This window comes from Mya arenaria, chromosome 17 (genome assembly GCF_026914265.1).
Source record: "Mya arenaria isolate MELC-2E11 chromosome 17, ASM2691426v1".
Classification (NCBI taxonomy): domain Eukaryota; kingdom Metazoa; phylum Mollusca; class Bivalvia; order Myida; family Myidae; genus Mya; species Mya arenaria.
Genome location: NC_069138.1, coordinates 14,420,677 through 14,443,526, shown reverse-complemented (window position 1 = coordinate 14,443,526; position 22,850 = coordinate 14,420,677). Strand labels below are relative to the sequence as shown.

Here is a 22,850-nt window from a genome sequence, read left to right as displayed (position 1 = left end):
ATGATGAGTAAATTTTCTGTGGAGCTGATAGATGTTCAGCATGGTTCCGGCCGTAAAATAGGTCAGGTATTGAAACACATTTGTTCAAGCGTTTGGTAATCTAGATGCATTATTCATACCAGGAAAACATTTATCGGCTTTCTTTTTGTAAACAATTTTATGAGGTAATAAAGTTAAACAGACACCCTGGATTGGATCTCTCAGCTGGATGACACCGAATATTCCTGCCATATTTCTGTGTATTAATACACAAGAACATCAATTGTCGGCTTTTTAATCCAGATGGGTCTTTTTTATGATAGGGGTAATAAAATTTAGATCGATCCCAGCATTTTTTTACCCTTTGATTTAATGAAATTATGACATTTCAAAGAAATGTTACAATTCCATCTTGGAAATGCATTCACAGATGAAATAAAATAATAATTAAATATTTCATCATGGACACCATTTATTAGATAATTGAATTATCTATAAAAATGTATTCACATAAAAATGATTTTGTCACAATTATTTGGAATAATATTGATTTTAAGGTCATACTGCTGTATAAATTTGCTCTTTTTCAATACCCCTAAAACGTCTATTAAGGACTGCTTATCAGTAAGTTGGCTATTGACTGGGAGGTGTAATCTGGCCACTTGCCTAATAGACACTATAACTAAAAGGTTGTAATAATATTGACTTTTAATGTGACATTATTTGAAATTGGAAGTGTATAATATGCTTATATAATGATTACAATAACTTAGATTTGAAATTGGTAGGTGAGAACATTGGACTAGAAAGCCAAAAATATGTGTATGACAAAGTGAGCATTTGAACATATCAATATTCATTATAATATTGAGGCATTGCAGACATTTTGTTGCATAGAAATCAAAGCATTTCAAATGTCATTCATATGTATCTATGAACATGTCTTTCCTTTTTGTTGTTAATTTTTATCTTTTGGTTTTGGGTTTGGCCACAAACGCTATGACAAATATGTATTCACTACTATTGTAAAAAAAAGATGAGTATGAAATCCTTTTTTTTCTTATTTTTCACATCACCAGCCATCCAACATTTTTCAAAAAAAATCTGTTGACCAATTTATATAAAAATGGCCTTATTTTGATATCTGTATTGAGATTGTATCTGTTTAAAACCAATTAATTTCATAATTCAATATTGATCTTATCCTTATCTTAAAAAAAGCCTCAGTGATTTCATTCAGCCTATTGGTCAGCTAAATATACATGCCAATCAAAAGTCTTAGTTCCCAATCTTAGTTGCTTATTGAATACCGCACATGATCTAAAGGTATTTTGGCATACACTTGTTGAAAAGGTGGCTGTAGTATGTATTGAAATTCTCTATCATAACTTACTGCCAGGATAATACTTTTTTATCACTTTTTAGTGAACATATATCTGTCAACATTGTTCATTTTTGAAAAAATGAATTAATCATTCCTGTAGCGTTTTAAAATTAAAATATTTTCATTGTTTTATGTCTTCATGCATTTTTTTAAAGCAAATTGAAAATGAGAGGCATGATCATTGAATTTCCTTTGTTAAGAAATAAGTGCAGATCCATGACAGCCAGCAATAATTTCTTTTGAGATGGCAGTTTCATGTAAAATGGAAAAAAAAAATATACTTCACATAATACACTTTAAAAGTAGCAGATTTGTCCATTCTTCATTAATGCATGTAAGCAAATTCTAAAAGTTTTACTTAAATATTTTTATTCTCGAAATATGATTTGCAAAGCATCATAAATAGAATGTTTTTATAAAAGAAAGTCCCATGTGAACATTACTTAAAGCAAAGTCATATTAATTTTACTAAACATTTTGTAAATTATGTGTTCAGTATAATTGCAAATTAAATGTGTGTGTCAGTCTGAACACAGGACACATGACATAGTTGTTTGCTCATTCATTAAAAAACATGGAGACAAAACGTATTTTCAAGTATTAACTATGTTTTTGAGGTTGAAACAGATTTTTCTTATATTTTTCTAGTTTACTGCGATTTTGTAGCAATCACAGTTATTTTTAACCATATAGGCTATTTTGACCAGAATTGTTGGGGTGGGTGTAGGGGGGATGTTAAATATCATGAAAAGTATATATAAACTCCGATAAAAATATTCTATTTCAACTGTTTTTCTATTTTTATTTATACTTAACTTGACGTTTACCTCTGGGGCTCAGGATCCAATGAAAGGTCAACATAAGCTCTTTCTTCACACAAAGTTTGGTCATAAAGTGTCAACCCAAAATTAAGATATTCAGTTTTACCCATCTAATGTGGAAATTACACTTGGTCAATACAAGCTTTGAAAATGGTACCAATAAGTATTAAATGGTTACAAAAATTGTATTTGTCAACAAATGAGGCTTGGTCCATGGATGAACAAAGGTGGATTTGTGCATGTATAGGTAATGAAAAGAGTATTTATCAACAAAGTAGGCTTAGTCCATGCATGCATGGCCAAAGGTTGGTTTGTCCATGTATTGGTAGTGAAAATTTATTTGCCAACAAAGTAGGCTTAGAACATGCATGCATGGACAAAGGGGGTTTGTTCATGTATAAGTAATGAAAAGTATATTGCCAACAAGGGAAGCTTGGTCCATGCATGCATGGCAAAGGGGGTTTGTTCATATATAAGTAATGAAAAGTATATTGTCAACAAAGGAGGCTTGGTCCATACATGCATGGCATAGGGGGTTTGTCCATGCATGCATGGCAAAGGTGGGTTTGTACATGTACTAGTAATGAAAAGTTTATTGTCAACAAAGGAGGCTTAGCCATGCATGCATGGCAAAGGTGGGTTTGTTCATGTATTAGTAATGAAGAGTATATTGTCAACAAAGGAGGCTTAGCCATGCATGCATGGCAAAGGTGGGTTTGTTCATGTATTAGTAATGAAGAGTATATTGTCAACAAAGGAGGCTTAGCCATGCATGCATGGCAAAGGTAAGTTTGTACAGGTACTCAATAAAACAGGACCACAAATGTATGAACCAAGGGTATTATCAATTTTCAACTTCATATCTATACTGAAAAATACCTTCTTATCTTAGATATTATGACTTATACTCATACATTGGCCGAACCAAGAAAATGTTAGTGAAACTGCACGTTCTATATTTAATGTCAGATAATAGACTGTTCTATGTGCTATTTTTAAGGGTTAAATAGTTGTAATTTCATAGAAAAAATTAACTTCTCTATACTTACAGGTTTGCTGATATTAAGCATGTTCTCAATTTTATTCAATATTCTTTGTACATGAATAGTGGGCAAAATTAACACTTGTAAGTCTACATGCCTTGCACTGTTATTTATATAACAGGGCTTGGGGAGGGGTATTACAAGAGCTTGTGTAAGCATTCAGACTTGAAATCCCAAATCTAATTCTTATGACAGGAAAAAGAATTTATTTCAAAGCAATGCAGAATGATTCTTTCAAAATTTCAGTTGCAAGTCCACATCTCTCCAGTGTGTCAGGGGCTTGCAAGGTTCTTCTACAGTTTCTGATTGAGAGACTTCAGACACAGACAGAAACATGCACCATCGCACCAGTAAGAAGATTGTCACAAAGATGTCCTATAAAATGTTCCCCACCCATATCTGTCTGAGAACCTTTGGCTATTTAAGAACAACTTTTTCCCATTCAGTAAATTTTGTATAATCTGCTAATTTTGATGATCAATTATTTATAAAGTCATAAATATCAAATACCGACTACGCTTTTAAGAATTACCCATCATCAATTGGGTAGGTGGAGTCAAAAGTCTGTGACTGACCAGCATACCTGCCCCTAGTATGTAAATCAATAAAATGGTCCACTAAAAACATGGCTTCAATATAATTATACATTATAAACAACTTTTTTGGCAAGATTGAGGAGTGATTGGCCCTGTATTGGCATAGGTGGTGTATGAACTAAATACCGTAAATGACTGGGTATAAGACGATAGGGGGTATTAGACGCAGGCAAAAAAAATCCGTGAAAAATCTGAGAAAAGACTTTTAATCTAAATTTCGGGTTAAAGGATGCATAGAAAATATGTCAAAAGTCTTCTGCCAATCTTGGCCACCATGTTTGTTGACAGAGACGAAAAAAAAAAATCGTGAAAATGGCGATGGTTATCTTTAAAACCATACAATGATAATGCAAAATATGTTTCATTTTTATTGGTTTCATGTTAGGTATGGCAATGAAATTTACTTAGTGTGACAATTTGTTTCTGGATGGCACTGAAATGTACCTTTTATGACTATTTGTAAGATTTCTTTCTGACAGTATATCGTAAACGATAACCTGTCGAGAATGAATAGGGAAGTTACTGCATGCAAAAACTTTATATTGTACGGGCTTGTTCTCAAAGTGTCAACACCTACAGAAAAGAATAAAGAACATGGAAAAGTGCGAAAAAATCATGACCATTATTGCATCAGTTTGTAGTATTGGTATGTTAAACAGGTCTAAAGGCAGGGCGAATTTTTCACACCTTATTGTACAACTGACAAAAATATTTTGACAGTGCCCAACTTTGCTTTTTTATTTGCATGTTTAATTATTGTTTTATTCAAATTGATATTGAATAATTTTAATAATTTAAATTGTACAATATATTTTTTTAAATTATAAACATCTTGCGATATACCGCATCCCAATCTTCAACTGCCGTTTTAACCCGTATATACTCAATCTTGTTACTGGGTATTATACGCAGGCATTTTTTACATCGAAATCTGAGGGAAAAAAATGCGTCTAATACCCAGTCATTTACGGTAATACAACAGGGTGATAGGGTATGGATTTATATGCATGACATCAGAAGCCTGGGCATGTAACTTATAAACAAATGGATCCTGATGGAATACTTTCCACCAGAACATATTGCTTTTTTTAAAGTTTAGAGTTAGGAAAAGCATTGTTGATGTCGAAGAATCAGACCCACAAAAAGACCCCATTCACATCTAATAGGACATTTTAGATCTACAGTATTCCCGCATCATCTCACAAGTAAAAAGATTGTCATATCACACCATCTCAGCAGTACATTTATTGTCAAATATTCCCACACCATCTCAGCAGTACATTTATTGTCAAATATTCCCACACCATCTCAGCAGTACATTTATTGTCAAATATTCCCACACCATCTCAGCAGTACATTTATTGTCAAATATTCCCACACCATCTCAGCAGTACATTTATTGTCAAATATTCCCACACCATCTCAGCAGTACATTTATTGTCAAATATTCCCACACCATCTCAGCAGTACATTTATTGTCAAATATTCCCACACCATCTCAGCAGTACATTTATCGTCAAATGTTCCCACACCATCTCAGCAGTACATTTATTGTCAAATATTCCCACACCATCCCTATTCTAAAAAGCTTATCAAATATTCCAACACCATCTCAGCAGTACATTTATTGTCAAATATTCCCACACCATCTCAGCAGTACATTTATTGTCAAATATTCCCACACCATCTCAGCAGTACATTTATCGTCAAATGTTCCCACACCATCTCAGCAGTACATTTATTGTCAAATATTCCCACACCATCCCTCTTCTAAAAAGCTTATCAAATATTCCCACACCATCTCAGCAGTACATTTATTGTCAAATATTCCCACACCATCTCAGCAGTACATTTATTGTCAAATATTCCCACACCATCTCAGCAGTACATTTATCGTCAAATGTTCCCACACCATCTCAGCAGTACATTTATTGTCAAATATTCCCACACCATCCCTCTTCTAAAAAGCTTATCAAATATTCCCACACCATCTCAGCAGTACATTTATTGTCAAATATTCCCACACCATCTCAGCAGTACATTTATTGTCAAATATTCCCACACCATCTCAGCAGTACATTTATTGTCAAATGTTCCCACACCATCTCAGCAGTACATTTATTGTCAAATATTCCCTCACCATCCCTCTTCTAAAAAGCTTATCAAATATTCCCACACCATCTCAGCAGTACATTTATTGTCAAATATTCCCACACCATCTCAGCAGTACATTTATTGTCAAATATTCCCACACCATCTCAGCAGTACATTTATCGTCAAATGTTCCCACACCATCTCAGCAGTACATTTATTGTCAAATATTCCCACACCATCTCAGCAGTACATTTATCGTCAAATGTTCCCACACCATCTCAGCAGTACATTTATTGTCAAATATTCCCACACCATCCCTCTTCTAAAAAGCTTATCAAATATTCCAACACCATCTCAGCAGTAAGAAGATTTTCAAATATTCCCAGAGTAGATTGGCGATTTTTCACAATCATTCAGTCTGGTTAATAGTTGCCACTTTCACTAATTTGGGAATGACTAGAAGTAGCAGTGGTTGAAATTAGCACAAGCCTTGCAATAGTTAAATACTTTCGGGCTTGCTCAAATTCTGTTTATTATATGGTGGGGCTTGTCCACAATGTATATGCCAAGCACTAGTGTAAAAAATTAGGCTTATTCATGGTTAATGAAAACATTTTTCGATGTGACAGAGAATGCACATTATTTGTGTTTTGTTGCAGAAATATCTGATGATACTGATCCAGGGCCTGTGTAAAGGGCACAGCTACCTGCCCAAGTCAGACATTGTCACGTACACAGCTATGTTGAAGTCGGCACAGTGTCCCCCCAGTGTGAAGGAGAATGAGGGAGGTATGTAGGAGTTAGATACTAAACATGTTTTATAGAGAAAGATGTCCCAAGAGTGGTACACACAGAACTAGCTCTTTAAAACAGTCAGTTGAGTGAACAGTTCAGCTTTCCTAGCCATAAACAATATGGTTATCACAGAGCATGCTAGTGAAAATAAGTGTCTTATGTTGGGATGTCAGAATGGCTGCTGTGTTGTCATGCCAGTGAAAATAAGTGTCTTATGTTGGGATGTCAGAATGGCTGCTGTGTTGTCATGCCAGTGAAAATAAGTGTCTTATGTTGGGATGTCAGAATGGCTGCTGTGTTGTCATGCCAGTGAAAATAAGTGTCTTATGTTGAGATGTCAGAATGGCTGCTGTGTTGTCATGCCAGTGAAAATAAGTGTCTTATGTTGAGATGTCAGAATGGCTGCTGTGTTGTCATGCCGGTGAAAATAAGTGTCTTATGTTGAGATATCAGAATGGCTGCTGTGTTGTCATGCTAGTGAAAATAAGTGTCTTATGTTGAGATGTCAAAATGGCTGCTGTGTTGTCATGCCAGTGAAAATAAGTGTCTTATGTTGGGATGTCAGAATGGCTGCTGTGTTGTCATGCCAGTGAAAATAAGTGTCTTATGTTGGGATGTCAGAATGGCTGCTGTGTTGTCATGCTAGTGAGAATAAGTGTCTTGTGTTGAGATGTCAGAATGGCTGCTGTGTTGTCATGATAGAAACTAGTTTTGTATCATGAACATGTAGCTATCCATAGTTGTGAAATACTTAGTTTAAGCAGTTCTCATTAATGATTGAACATTACAAACAATCTACATTTATCAATAGTGAATTTGTCATAATCAATTATTGAAGATAGAATAAAATATCCTTTTGTGCTGACTTTCCATGATTTTAGACCATTTCAGCCCATATTTTTTATCTTCCAAATCTTTTAAATTCTTCAGTTTGTAAATAATTTCATTAATTAATGCTAGATGAATGAATTTAACATCACAGAATTCCAGAAAGTTCAGCAGCTATGGAAATTTAATGAATCCAAAGTGCAAAATGTAACGTGTTTCTACAAGCATGAAAATATCCAATTAATTACTTAATCGTTTTTTCATTATCTCATAACCTATTGGAAAATTTGATTGTATCTATAATACTAGTTTTAGGCTACATGTAGTTTAGTGGTAAAGAAGGACTATAAGATCTTAGAGGTAATGTACCAGGGTATTCAAATGTTACTTTCTAGATGTAGATGAGTTGGCTCCCAAGGATGTGAAGAGAACACGCTTGGAGTGTGAGGTGAACATATTCAGCCAGATGACGTCTGTATTTGATGAGATATTGACCCCCAGTCAGCCCCTGCCTCCTCTCAAGGTTGTGCCTAGCCACTCCGAGTCAGTCACCGTTGACGGGGACGTGACCATTGTACATATTGCTGACACATCTGAGGAAATGAAGGTTTGTGTGCAATACATATGTACACAATGTAAAGCCTGATAGATTCTAAGATAATTGTTTAATCAGTACCATAAGATGACTATAATATTTGTTTATGTAATGGTCATTATAAACCGTACACTATATGTAAGCATACCTACATGTACATTGCTGCAGTATTTTTGCTTCCAGAATATGTTTGCTACGCGGAATTTGACCTGTCTGAACCAGCTGAATGGAGGCAACACACTTGTAGACATATGTTTTGACCTGACGTTTCTCAACCGATACATCCAGCGATACAAGGATGCCATTGCTGGCTCAGCATTCGTTATGCCAGCGACACTCTCTGAAGCTTTGACTACCAGAAACAGGTCTATTGTTTTTGAAGATTTAAGAAATAAATTGAAGCAAATGAATGGCTATCAGCCATTGTGAATACCATCCGTCAGACGGTCCAGGCCAGTAAATTTTGAAAATTTTAAGGGTTCTGTCTGGCCAACATCAAATGTCACAGTTTCATAACATGTTATTCTCAGACTCTTTTAATATTTTAAAAGATGCATATTTTGTACATGCGCAGTTGTACTAGCATTGTTGCATATGTACCGATATAAGTGCGTCTTCCCTTCGACTAAAAGGGACACATACTGTATTTCAAAAATTTTCTTATTCTTCTTCTGTAAATTTTGTCTTGAGCAGAACTCAAAAACTGCCTGAAGGAATCGATTGAAAGTTAAACATAGATAAAAGGTCATGTGAAATTGTGCATCTTGCAAGAATTATAACTCTGGTGCACTTTATTGCAAAGTTATCTCCCCTTGTTCAATTTTTATCATGCAAACTTTGTCCTGGCACTGAGTCAAAAGCTGCTTGAAGTAATTGATTGAACCTTGGTACATAGATAGATAGAGATGTAAATTTGAACACTTTGCAAGAATATAACTCTAGGGCACATTATTGTAGAGTTATCTCCCCATGTTTAGATGAAATTTTCCTTTTTCATAAACATGCCATTTCAGATTTTCAAAAATGATGTAAACTATTTTACCCCCCTCCTTCAATATTATATCGCTTAAATTAAACACCTGTTTAAGGGAAGACATCAGTTTTCAGAGGCGGAGTTTCAAAAACAGCATTTGTAGTTGTCTTTGTTATACAAACAAAAATTAGTGTTAAGTATGCTTTAAAAAGAATGACCTTATCAAGGTTTAAAAATATTTTAAATGATTTGTTTGAAAATAAATTTGACTCAAGCTTTGAGTATTTAACTAAATATGAAGACACAAAAGCATTTTAAGTATAATTTTGTGAGTTATTCTTCATCTTGAAGATGTAACACTCAGTATTAAAATGTTGAATACCTGTATAGGTTCTACCTATTTGAAATAGTAAGAAATTATTATTTTTTTACCTTTTGCAAAGATTAAAGAATAGGTTTGAAATCAATTAAATTAAGGTTGCACTAAAATTAAGAATTCTGACAAAATTTCAGATGCAGTCGGTCTGAATGACTGACATATTTCCAAAACTTTAACCATGTCTGGGCCATCATTTTGATCAAACATCTGTCAATTTGTTATAAAGTTCTTATTACCTAAGTTCATTAATTTGATCATTGCTTATTGTTTCTGCCCAGATTTAGCAGCACAGCACAATATCCATTACAGTAGAGAAAGGCTCAGAAGCATGTCTTGAAATATTATTTGTGTTTTAGATTCTGTTTATTTCTGGATGTGACTTTATTTTCAATGCTTCCCTCTATTTTTAGTTTCCAGCTACTGTTAAACGACATCTCAATTGTGTGGCGCGTTTTCTCCCTCCCCATCCTTGAACCACTAACAGTAAAACGTCTGGAGAAAATCATCACCATAACGATGGGTTGCCTATATGCTGCGGTTACCGTGGCAACCACAAATACTATCATGAGCCTGGCGAGTGCCACACCTACAAAGTCCACCCCCGCCGGGAAAGAGGAAGATTTGGACAACTTTGCTGCGAAGATCTTCCATAAGACCGTGAGTTACCTTATTGATCTAAAGATGATAGATTTCAAGATATAATCTGAAATCAAGATTAAAAGTTTGTTATGTTTGCTTAATTTTTGCAGTACCTTGAAATGGATATGAATTGCTTTGGAAACAGTTTCAACATGGGTCTAAGTCTCTTTATGCTTCTTGGGGCCTGAGTCCATCCTACTCAAACTAGATTTTCCAGATTTGGTTTTTTTGTCTGCCTTCTTCCCTGTTGTTTGTTTATGTAATTAATAATCGTGTATTCAAGTGCAATGCATAGTTGTTCATTAGCTTGTCTGTGTTGTTTGGTTGTATAAAAATGGTTGCAGTGTTGTCATAGCCTTATCATCGGCTTTGTTATCAGTGATAAACTTGAACCTTGGGCATAAATTAGAAATGATCAAGGTTTTTTAAATGTAACTATTACAGATGTTGCAATACAAACATGTCGAGAAAGGCCCATTACTCTGGCTTTAATATATAATTATTGATGTTCCTTTATTGATAAACCCCCTCCAGACAATACTAAATATAAGTGTTTCCTCCTTTCGTTCTTAGTAATCTTAAGATTTAAAATAAATGTGCATTTTTAGCTCGACTATTCAAAGAATAAGGAGAGCAATACTACTCACCCAAGCGTCGGCGTCAGTGTCACACCTTGGTTAAGCTTTTGCATGTAAGCACCTTTAAGTCATTATCACAGTACATCATGTATTGGATTGAAACTTTAGATATGTATTCCCAACTATCTAAACTACTAAATTAATGAAGTTAGATAACACTTACTTGAATTTAATGCAAATAATGGGCCTTTATTATTTGACTTAGAAAGTCTGGTTAAGGTTTTGCATGTAAGCACACATAGGTTAATATCTCAGCAACTACTTGATGTATTGCATTAAGACTTTACACAATGGTACTCAACCACCCAACCTACTTGAATTTAACCAAGTTAGATAACTGTATTTTGCAAATAATGGCCCTTTATTATTGGACTTAAAATTCTGGTTAAAATTTTGCATGTAACCACATTCATGTTAATATCTCAGCAAATACATCAGGTATTGCATTTAAATCTAATCTAATTGTACAGTGATCCATGTTTCGCCAATCCTTACACTGAAAAGCGGCTTAATAGTCGAGTTCACTGTCTCTGTGAAAAGCGGCTTAATAGTCGAGCTCACTGTCTCTGTGAAAAGCGGCTTAATAGTCGAGCGCATTGTCTCTGTGACAGCTCTTGTTTATGTTTAAATTGAGGAATCCTTTGCTTATAACTTTTTATCTGTTTCTAGGCCAAAAAATACTTCATTTTTTAATTGTTTTGTCCCTTGTTTTTCAGTTAGAGATTTATAACAACGTGTCCAGCGCAATCCACAACTCAACTAGGGCAGGGGGAAATGTAAGTACTAGTGTATAATGTCCAGGGCAATCTACAACTCTACAAGGGCAGGGGGAAATGTAAGTACTAGTGTATAATGTCCAGGGCAATCCACAACTCTACAAGGGCAGGGGGAAATGTAAGTACTAGTGTATAATGTCCAGCACAATCCACAACTCTACAAGGGCTGGGGGAAATGTAAGTACTAGTGTAGAATGTCCAGCACAATCCACAACTCAACAAGGGCAGGGGGGAATGTAAGTACTAGTGTAGAATGTCCAGCACAATCCACAACTCAGCAAGGGCAGGGGGAAATGTAAGTACTAGTGTAGAATGTCCATGGCAATCCACAACTCTACAAGGGCAGGGGGAAATGTAAGTACTAGTGTAGAATGTCCAGCACAATCCACAACTCTACAAGGGCAGGGGGAAATGTAAGTACTAGTGTAGAATGTCCAGGGCAATCCACAACTCTACAAGGGCTGGGGGAAATGTAAGTACTAGTGTAGAATGTACAGCACAATCCACAACTCAACAAGGGCAGGGGGGAATGTAAGTACTAGTGTATAATACCCAGCACAATCCACAACTCAACAAGGGCAGGGGGAAATGTAATTACTAGTGTAGAATGTCCAGCACAATCCACAACTCAACAAGGGCTGGGGGAAATGTAATTACTAGTGTAGAATGTCCAGCACAATCCACAACTCAACAAGGGCAGGGGGAAATGTAAGTACTAGTGTATAATGTCCAGCACGCACAATCCACAACTCTACAAGGGCAGGGGGAAATGTAAGTACTAGTGTAGAATGTCCAGCACAATCCACAACTCAACAAGGGCAGGGGGAAATGTAAGTACTAGTGTATAATGTCCAGCACAATCCACAACTCTACAAGGGCAGGGGGAAATGTAAGTACTAGTGTATAATACCCAGCACAATCAACAACTCAACAAGGGCAGGGGGAAATGTAAGTACTAGTGTATAATGTCCAGCACAATCCACAACTCTACAAGGGCAGGGGGAAATGTAAGTACTAGTGTATAATACCCAGCACAATCCACAACTCAACAAGGGCAGGGGGAAATGTAATTACTAGTGTAGAATGTCCAGCACAATCCACAACTCAACAAGGGCTGGGGGAAATGTAATTACTAGTGTAGAATGTCCAGCACAATCCACAACTCTACAAGGGCAGGGGGAAATGTAAGTACTAGTGTAGAATGTCCAGCACAATCCACAACTCAGCAAGGGCAGGGGGGAATGTAAGTACTAGTGTATAATGTCCAGCACAATCCACAACTCAGCAAGGGCAGGGGGAAATGTAAGTACTAGTGTATAATGTCCAGCACAATCCACAACTCAACAAGGGCAGGGGGAAATGTAAGTACTAGTGTAGAATGTCCAGCACAATCCACAACTCAGCAAGGGCAGGGGGATTTGTAAGTACTAGTGTATAATGTCCAGCACAATCCACAACTCTACAAGGGCTGGGGGAAATGTAAGTACTAGTGTAGAATGTCCAGCACAATCCACAACTCAACAAGGGCAGGGGGAAATGTAAGTACTAGTGTAGAATGTCCAGCACAATCCACAACTCAGCAAGGGCAGGGGGAAATGTAAGTACTAGTGTAGAATGTCCATGGCAATCCACAACTCTACAAGGGCAGGGGGAAATGTAAGTACTAGTGTAGAATGTCCAGCACAATCCACAACTCTACAAGGGCAGGGGGAAATGTAAGTACTAGTGTAGAATGTCCAGCACAATCCACAACTCTACAAGGGCTGGGGGAAATGTAAGTACTAGTGTAGAATGTACAGCACAATCCACAACTCAACAAGGGCAGGGGGGAATGTAAGTACTAGTGTATAATACCCAGCACAATCCACAACTCAACAAGGGCAGGGGGAAATGTAATTACTAGTGTAGAATGTCCAGCACAATCCACAACTCAACAAGGGCTGGGGGAAATGTAATTACTAGTGTAGAATGTCCAGCACAATCCACAACTCAACAAGGGCAGGGGGAAATGTAAGTACTAGTGTATAATGTCCAGCACGCACAATCCACAACTCTACAAGGGCAGGGGGAAATGTAAGTACTAGTGTAGAATGTCCAGCACAATCCACAACTGAACAAGGGCAGGGGGAAATGTAAGTACTAGTGTATAATGTCCAGCACAATCCACAACTCTACAAGGGCATGGGGAAATGTAAGTACTAGTGTATAATACCCAGCACAATCAACAACTCAACAAGGGCAGGGGGAAATGTAAGTACTAGTGTATAATGTCCAGCACAATCCACAACTCTACAAGGGCAGGGGGAAATGTAAGTACTAGTGTATAATACCCAGCACAATCCACAACTCAACAAGGGCAGGGGGAAATGTAATTACTAGTGTAGAATGTCCAGCACAATCCACAACTCAGCAAGGGCTGGGGGAAATGTAAGTACTAGTGTAGAATGTCCAGCACAATCCACAAATCTACAAGGGCAGGGGGAAATGTAAGTACTAGTGTAGAATGTCCAGCACAATCCACAACTCTACAAGGGCAGGGGGAAATGTAAGTACTAGTGTAGAATGTCCAGCACAATCCACAACTCAGCAAGGGCTGGGGGAAATGTAAGTACTAGTGTAGAATGTCCAGCACAATCCACAACTCTACAAGGGCAGGGGGAATGTAAGTACTAGTGTAGAATGTCCAGCACAATCCACAACTCTACAAGGGCAGGGGGGAATGTAAGTACTAGTGTAGAATGTCCAGCACAATCCACAACTCAACAAGGGCAGGGGGAAATGTAATTACTAGTGTAGAATGTCCAGCACAATCCACAACTCAACAAGGGCTGGGGGAAATGTAATTACTAGTGTAGAATGTCCAGCACAATCCACAACTCAACAAGGGCAGGGGGAAATGTAAGTACTAGTGTATAATGTCCAGCACGCACAATCCACAACTCTACAAGGGCAGGGGGAAATGTAAGTACTAGTGTAGAATGTCCAGCACAATCCACAACTCAACAAGGGCAGGGGGAAATGTAAGTACTAGTGTATAATGTCCAGCACAATCCACAACTCTACAAGGGCAGGGGGAAATGTAAGTACTAGTGTATAATACCCAGCACAATCAACAACTCAACAAGGGCAGGGGGAAATGTAAGTACTAGTGTATAATGTCCAGCACAATCCACAACTCTACAAGGGCAGGGGGAAATGTAAGTACTAGTGTATAATACCCAGCACAATCCACAACTCAACAAGGGCAGGGGGAAATGTAATTACTAGTGTAGAATGTCCAGCACAATCCACAACTCAACAAGGGCTGGGGGAAATGTAAGTACTAGTGTAGAATGTCCAGCACAATCCACAACTCTACAAGGGCAGGGGGAAATGTAAGTACTAGTGTAGAATGTCCAGCACAATCCACAACTCAGCAAGGGCAGGGGGGAATGTAAGTACTAGTGTATAATGTCCAGCACAATCCACAACTCAGCAAGGGCAGGGGGAAATGTAAGTACTAGTGTATAATGTCCAGCACAATCCACAACTCAACAAGGGCAGGGGGAAATGTAAGTACTAGTGTAGAATGTCCAGCACAATCCACAACTCAGCAAGGGCAGGGGGATTTGTAAGTACTAGTGTATAATGTCCAGCACAATCCACAACTCTACAAGGGCTGGGGGAAATGTAAGTACTAGTGTAGAATGTCCAGCACAATCCACAACTCAACAAGGGCAGGGGGGAATGTAAGTACTAGTGTAGAATGTCCAGCACAATCCACAACTCAGCAAGGGCAGGGGGAAATGTAAGTACTAGTGTAGAATGTCCATGGCAATCCACAACTCTACAAGGGCAGGGGGAAATGTAAGTACTAGTGTAGAATGTCCAGCACAATCCACAACTCTACAAGGGCAGGGGGAAATGTAAGTACTAGTGTAGAATGTCCAGGGCAATCCACAACTCTACAAGGGCTGGGGGAAATGTAAGTACTAGTGTAGAATGTACAGCACAATCCACAACTCAACAAGGGCAGGGGGGAATGTAAGTACTAGTGTATAATGTCCAGCACAATCCACAACTCAACAAGGGCAAGGGGAAATGTAAGTACTAGTGTAGAATGTACAGCACAATCCACAACTCTACAAGGGCAGGGGGAAATGTAAGTACTAGTGTAGTATGTACAGCACAATCCACAACTTTACAAGGGCAGGGGGAAATGTAAGTACTAGTGTAGTATGTCCAGCACAATCCACAACTCTACAAGGGCAGGGGGAAATGTAAGTACTAGTGTAGAATGTACAGCACAATCCACAACTCAACAAGGGCAGTGGGAAATGTAAGTACTAGTGTAGAATGTCCAGCACAATCCACAACTCTACAAGGGCAGGGGGAAATGTAAGTACTAGTGTAGAATGTCCAGCACAATCCACAACTCTACAAGGGCAGGGGGAATGTAAGTACTAGTGTACAATGTCCAGAACAATCCACAACTCTACAAGGGCAGGGGGAATGTAAGTACTAGTGTACAATGTCCAGCACAATCCATAACTCTACAAGGGCAGGGGGAAATGTCAAGTTCTAGTGTATAATATCCAGCACAATCCACAAATCTACAAGGGCTGGGGGAAATGTAAGTACTAGTGTAGAATGTCCAGCACAATCCACAACTCTACAAGGACAGGGGGAATGTAAGTACTAGTGTAGAATGTCCAGCACAATCCACAAATCTACAAGGGCTGGGGGAAATGTAAGTACTAGTGTAGAATGTCCAGCACAATCCACAACTCTACAAGGACAGGGGGAATGTAAGTACTAGTGTAGAATTTCCAGCACAATCCACAACTCAACAAGGGCAGGGGGGAATGTAAGTACTAGTGTAGAATGTCCAGCACAATCCACAACTCTACAAGGACAGGGGGAATGTAAGTACTAGTGTAGAATGTCCAGCACAATCCACAACTCTACAAGGGCTGGGGGAATGTAAGTACTAGTGTAGAATGTCCAGCACAATCCACAACTCTACAAGGGCAGGGGGAAATGTTAAGTACTAGTGTAGAATGTCCAGCACAATCCACAAATCTACAAGGGCTGGGGGAAATGTAAGTACTAGTGTATAATGTCCAGCACAATCCACAACTCAGCAAGGGCAGGGGGAAATGTAAGTACTAGTGTATAATGTCCAGCACAATCCACAACTCAACAAGGGCAGGGGGAAATGTAAGTACTAGTGTAGAATGTCCAGCACAATCCACAACTCAGCAAGGGCAGGGGGAAATGTAAGTACTAGTGTAGAATGTCCAGCACAATCCACAACTCTACAAGGGCTGGGGGAAATGTAAGTACTAGTGTAGAATGTCCAGCACAATCCACAACTCAACAAGGGCAGGGGGGAATGTAAGTACTAGTGTAGAATGTCCAGCACAATCCACAACTCAGCAAGGGCAGGGGGGAATGTAAGTACTAGTGTATAATGTCCAGCACAATCCACAACTCAACAAGGGCAAGGGGAAATGTAAGTACTAGTGTAGAATGTACAGCACAATCCACAACTCTACAAGGGCAGGGGGAAATGTAAGTACTAGTGTAGTATGTACAGCACAATCCACAACTTTACAAGGGCAGGGGGAAATGTAAGTACTAGTGTAGTATGTCCAGCACAATCCACAACTCTACAAGGGCAGGGGGAAATGTAAGTACTAGTGTAGAATGTACAGCACAATCCACAACTCAACAAGGGCAGGGGGAAATGTAAGTACTAGTGTAGAATGTCCAGCACAATCCACAACTCTACAAGGGCAGGGGGAAATGTAAGTACTAGTGTAGAATGTCCAGCACAATCCACAACTCTACAAGGGCAGGGGGAATGTAAGTACTAGTGTACAATGTCCAGAACAATCCACAACTCTACAAGGGCAGGGGGAATGTAAGTACTAGTGTACAATGTCCAGCACAATCCATAACTCTACAAGGGCAGGGGGAAATGTCAAGTTCTAGTGTATAATATCCAGCACAATCCACAAATCTACAAGGGCTGGGGGAAATGTAAGTACTAGTGTAGAATGTCCAGCACAATCCACAACTCTACAAGGACAGGGGGAATGTAAGTACTAGTGTAGAATGTCCAGCACAATCCACAAATCTACAAGGGCTGGGGGAAATGTAAGTACTAGTGTAGAATGTCCAGCACAATCCACAACTCTACAAGGACAGGGGGAATGTAAGTACTAGTGTAGAATTTCCAGCACAATCCACAACTCAACAAGGGCAGGGGGGAATGTAAGTACTAGTGTAGAATGTCCAGCACAATCCACAACTCTACAAGGACAGGGGGAATGTAAGTACTAGTGTAGAATGTCCAGCACAATCCACAACTCTACAAGGGCTGGGGGAATGTAAGTACTAGTGTAGAATGTCCAGCACAATCCACAACTCTACAAGGGCAGGGGGAAATGTTAAGTACTAGTGTAGAATGTCCAGCACAATCCACAAATCTACAAGGGCTGGGGGAAATGTAAGTACTAGTGTATTATGTCCAGGGCAATCCACAACTCTACAAGGGCAGGGGGAAATGTAAGTACTAGTGTATAAAAGTCTATAAAAGACTGGCCAGACCGGACAGAGAAAGGTACATAAAAAAAAGCTTAAATGAATGTACAAGTCAAACAATATGCAGTTATACTTTTGGCATAAATTACTATATTTCCCAGAACCACTATTTCAAATAATTATGCAGCACATTTAAACCATTTGAAACTTGTTTGTGCACAGCCCTTTAGGATTTCCAGTATGGAATTTTCTGTTGGTTGGGAAATGGTCTGGTCCAGACAGTTTTTTACACCCTTACATTCATAATTGACCTTTGGATGAACAAGTCTGATTATACACAATCCCTTGGCTTCAAATTCACAATCCCTGCTATATGAAATCCAGATTTTTAGCAAGGTGGAGAGCACTTAACCAATGCAGATCTTGCAGGCTTGTGCTTACTTTGACTACTGAACAATTGAATGTTTTAAAACCGAATCTTTACAGATTGCCCAGAATGTGAACCTGCTGGCAGCGTGGTTGCTACTGCAGGGTTTGAGGGGTATCCTGACGCTGACCCCCGCCATGGTCCTAGAGAGAAAGGACAGCAAGACACGCCCCTCCAGTGCCCCTACAGCTGGCGGGCAGACAGATACACAGACACCTCCAAAAGCCACCCAGACTGGGGCAAGGCCCGGCTCTGCTAAAAGGTTTGAAAAATCATAGTTTGGTGTAGTGAACCTCGTCATTTAAAAATAATAATATCTAAATTTTATTATATTTTTAAAAAGTAAGTGATACAAATGTAAACATTGTACATCTAAGTCTCAAAATTAATATCCAAAGAAACTACTGCAGTTAAATGTACCAGTAACTTTTTATCAAATTAAAGAAGTACTCTCATATATTCATCATTCAAAGAAACTAGCTTTAACGAAAAAGCTGTTAGAGGATTTTTTTTAAAAATAAACACTATGCAACAAATCTAAAGAAAGACCATTTCATTTTGTAAATTGTTGAATCTGCATATTTTACGGATATTTCTGTCTACAGTTCCTATCAAGGACTGGGTTGTCTGTCTGTGACTCTGGGCCTCCACTGTTTGGGACTTCTGCACAAGCTCTTTGATGATCTACAGACAGAGGGGGTGATGCCGAGCCTCAGTGGGACGTCACAGTCAACAGCCATGCAGGTGAGTTATTGAAAGGTTACATTGTACCATTAGTTTGATGTTGTTTTTGACCACTTGACTGTTACAGGGAGTCTTAGTATGTATAACAGTTAACAGCCAAGCAGGTGAGTTATTGAAGTTTACATTCTTTCTTTGCCTCAACAAAGTTATAGTTGTTTACCAAATCACCCCTTACAAAATTCACTCTTCATGACCTTGTAACAAATTGATCACCGTTTATTTTGTTTAAGCTATTTCTTGTTTTTTATGTTAGTTGTGAGTAAAAATGTTGTAAACTGAACTCTTCTTATACACCCTATACAATATTTATGTTAAATTACATTCAAAATGGTAAAAATAGTACCACATGAGGCGTATGTTTTTCTGCATATGAATTTTTTTTCGTGATATTTGACCGCTAAACGTTTGTATAAATTGGAAATATGTAAATCTATATGTAATGTATGTATGTTAGTTTTACATAAGTTATGTCCAAAGGCACATGACTGTATTCACACTTGGTTCTATTAAACCTATCCAATTGCCAGTTTTTTTTTCATTTTTGGCAATACCGGTATGTAAGTAGAAAAAAATCCTTCATATTTGTCATCAAATGCTCTACGAAGTTAATTAAAGGCCCTTTTGCAAGACAGTATGACAACAGACAGTCCAAAAGTTGTGTTGTTCTGTGTTTGAAAGTGTTTTCTTTGTTTTTGTTATACTCTTCCACTCAAATATCTGAACATTAACAAGTAGGCAGATTTAACTGTTGACTATCTAGCGTGTGGAAAATTTCCTGGGACGTGTCTTCCTCTCATTTGTCTAGATATATAACTTGTGTGGTTAATGGCAGAAGCTACTAAATGCTATATTTTAATACCATTTGGTACGTTCTGGCATTATAATTTTATATATAATTTTGGGGGGAGGGGGAGGACGGGTACACGTTTCCACCTAGGTTTGCTTTACCAGAGCCTTTGAACTTTGACTGAAGATCTCAACTTCATGTCATGGTTAATGGATTATTATTGTCCTTGTATTTCAGACTACCACAGGTAAGAGCCTGGATCTGACCCTGCTGGCCCCGTTCCCGGCCTGGAAACGGATACAGAAGCTCATGTCGGCCATCAACATTCCAGACTTGATGTTCAACCTGGTTCCTACTGCACTCAAGAAGGTTAGTAGGTTTCTGGAATTATTTTATCTAGTTTATCCTAATTGTGATGACATCTAAAAGCTTACTAATGTGTTAAAAGAATGAAGATTTGATAAGGTATATTGCTGGGCCAATTGTTCAGAACTTTGTAAAAGCTATCAATGTTGTTAATTTCATCGTTGTTAAGTTTCAAATAATCCCTGATCTGGATTGTAATGAATACACTTGCGATCCGCTTTATTTCTAACACTTGTGACATAAATGTTTCAGCTGTAATTGTTTATAATTAAAAACGTGAGCGCGCCTATTTAAATATAAACAAGTACAGCTTGTGACACAAACACTGATATTTATGATATCATTGATTTGCCATTTAAAGAGACCTATGCCTCAGGGCTCTCGCGAGGGGGCGACTTGGGCGAAGTGGTCGCCTAAAATTCCCAGACTTCGCCCATTTGTATCATCAAAGCGACATTGACTTCGCCGAAAATTTTAGCACATTGTAAATCTGTCAATCAGCGAGTATTTGGCCAATGTCCCATTAGTCAAAACATCACAATAAGCCATTCATACAAATTGGTAATCTCCTAATCCGATAATTGGGCCGTGTCATCCAATTACCAAAACATCGCCAGTAGGCGGAGCTATTGAAAGTTAACCAATCAGAATGTACATTCAGAAGACCCTGATCAAATGATATAAGTTTGTTAAAATGTGATAGAATTGGAGACATAATTATGAAATATCTTGTCAAGCATTAATTTAAGTTAAAAAGTAATTAATATATGTATTGAACAAACAATGCAAGACATTTAAACATTGTTGCTTTTGAAGCAGACGGTCATAGCCATCTCGGGCCATCGGCAAGTAGGCGCTAAGAAAATCAATAACATGACGTATCACCAAATATTTGATTGGTTTTAGTGAAATGTTCATGATGAAAAATGATTTGTAAACACAAAAAATATTGTTTTTTTTGCTTTATGTAGAGTTTACTTACAGTAATTTTCTCCTGTCACAGTTACGATGTAAAAAAAAATCGGCGAGATCGCCATTTTGTCAGAACAATTTTCCGAGTTAATTTTTCAACTTCCCATTATGTATTGGTAAATTTTTCATCAAGGACACTGATTTAAATGTCATTTGGTTCTTAAATGTCAGCATATTTAAAATTATTTAGCCAGAGACAAGTAAATAACAGCACAGCTGAATGTGACATTCGTACCCTATCCCGAACGTACCAAAACAAGATTCGTCCCCCTACTTTATTGACAGTTCATTTATGAGGCCATTATGATTATTTCAAATTCTTAGATGTATTTTTTTGGTTCATTTTAGATGCTATTTGGAGATAAACTATGTGACATTGACAAATACACTTTTGCTGAGCCAAAAATGATACATTATTTTATGAACATTTTATATAGTTATAGCAATCAATTTGAATGTGAATATAAACTGAGGTGTGTGGTATGGCATAGTTTTTGTATCAGGTGTTATAAAAAGTATCACTTCTCCCTAAAGTCTCCCCACTTCTCCCTAAATTGACTGAAGGGAGAAGACACTTCTCCCAAAATTTTCAGCCTAGTGAGAGCCCTGTGCCTGTTTCTATGATATCATATCCTACGTGTGCGATTTAAAGGGACATACTTGTGTTCATATGATATTGTATCCTAGGCTTGCCTATTAAAGAATCATACACTTGTTCCTATGATATCGTATCCTAGGCTTGCCTATTAAAGAGACATACACTTGTTTCTTTAATATTGTATCCTAGGCTTGCCTATTAAAGAGACATACACTTGTTCCTATGATATCGTATCCTAGGCTTGCCTATTAAAGAGACATACACTTGTTTCTTTAATATTGTATCCTAGGCTTGCCTATTAAAGAGACATACACTTGTTTCTTTAATATTGTATATTGTATCCTAGGCTTGCATATTAAAGAATCATACACTTGTTCCTATGATATCGTATCCTAGGCTTGCCTATTAAAGAGACATACACTTGTTTCTTTAATATTGTATCCTAGGCTTGCCTATTAAAGAATCATACACTTGTTCCTATGATATTGTATCCTAGGCTTGCCTATTAAAGAGACATACACTTGTTTCTTTAATATCGTATCCTAGGCTTGCCTATTAAAGAGACATACACTTGTTTCTTTAATATTGTATATTGTATCCTAGGCTTGCATATTAAAGAATCATACACTTGTTCCTATGATATCGTATCCTAGGCTTGCCTATTAAAGAGACAGATTCTTGTTCCTATGATATCTTATCCTAGGCTTGCCTATTAAAGAGACAGATTCTTGTTCCTATGATATCTTATCCTATGCTTGCCTATTAAAGAGGCTTTCACTTGTTCCTATGATATCGTATCCTAGGCTTGCCTATTAAAGAGATATACACTTGTTCCTTTGATATTGTATCCTAGGCTTGCGTATTAAAGAGACATACACTTGTTCCTAT

The 22,850-nt window shown here is 37.8% G+C and overlaps 1 protein-coding gene across 2 annotated transcripts in view; it reads left to right on the top strand.

The window, feature by feature from the left end:
- Positions 1-22,850, top strand: part of LOC128224029 (E3 ubiquitin-protein ligase UBR4-like) — a 124,872-nt gene that overhangs the window by 4,020 nt on the left and 98,002 nt on the right. For both annotated transcript variants that reach the window (XM_052933628.1, XM_052933627.1), the window contains exons 3-11: positions 3,474-3,577; positions 6,577-6,706; positions 7,936-8,147; positions 8,319-8,500; positions 9,898-10,144; positions 11,481-11,540; positions 18,555-18,757; positions 19,101-19,239; positions 20,264-20,395. In XM_052933628.1, the coding sequence (XP_052789588.1) occupies positions 3,474-3,577; positions 6,577-6,706; positions 7,936-8,147; positions 8,319-8,500; positions 9,898-10,144; positions 11,481-11,540; positions 18,555-18,757; positions 19,101-19,239; positions 20,264-20,395 (1,409 nt within the window). The remainder of the gene's footprint in view (positions 1-3,473; positions 3,578-6,576; positions 6,707-7,935; positions 8,148-8,318; positions 8,501-9,897; positions 10,145-11,480; positions 11,541-18,554; positions 18,758-19,100; positions 19,240-20,263; positions 20,396-22,850) is intronic.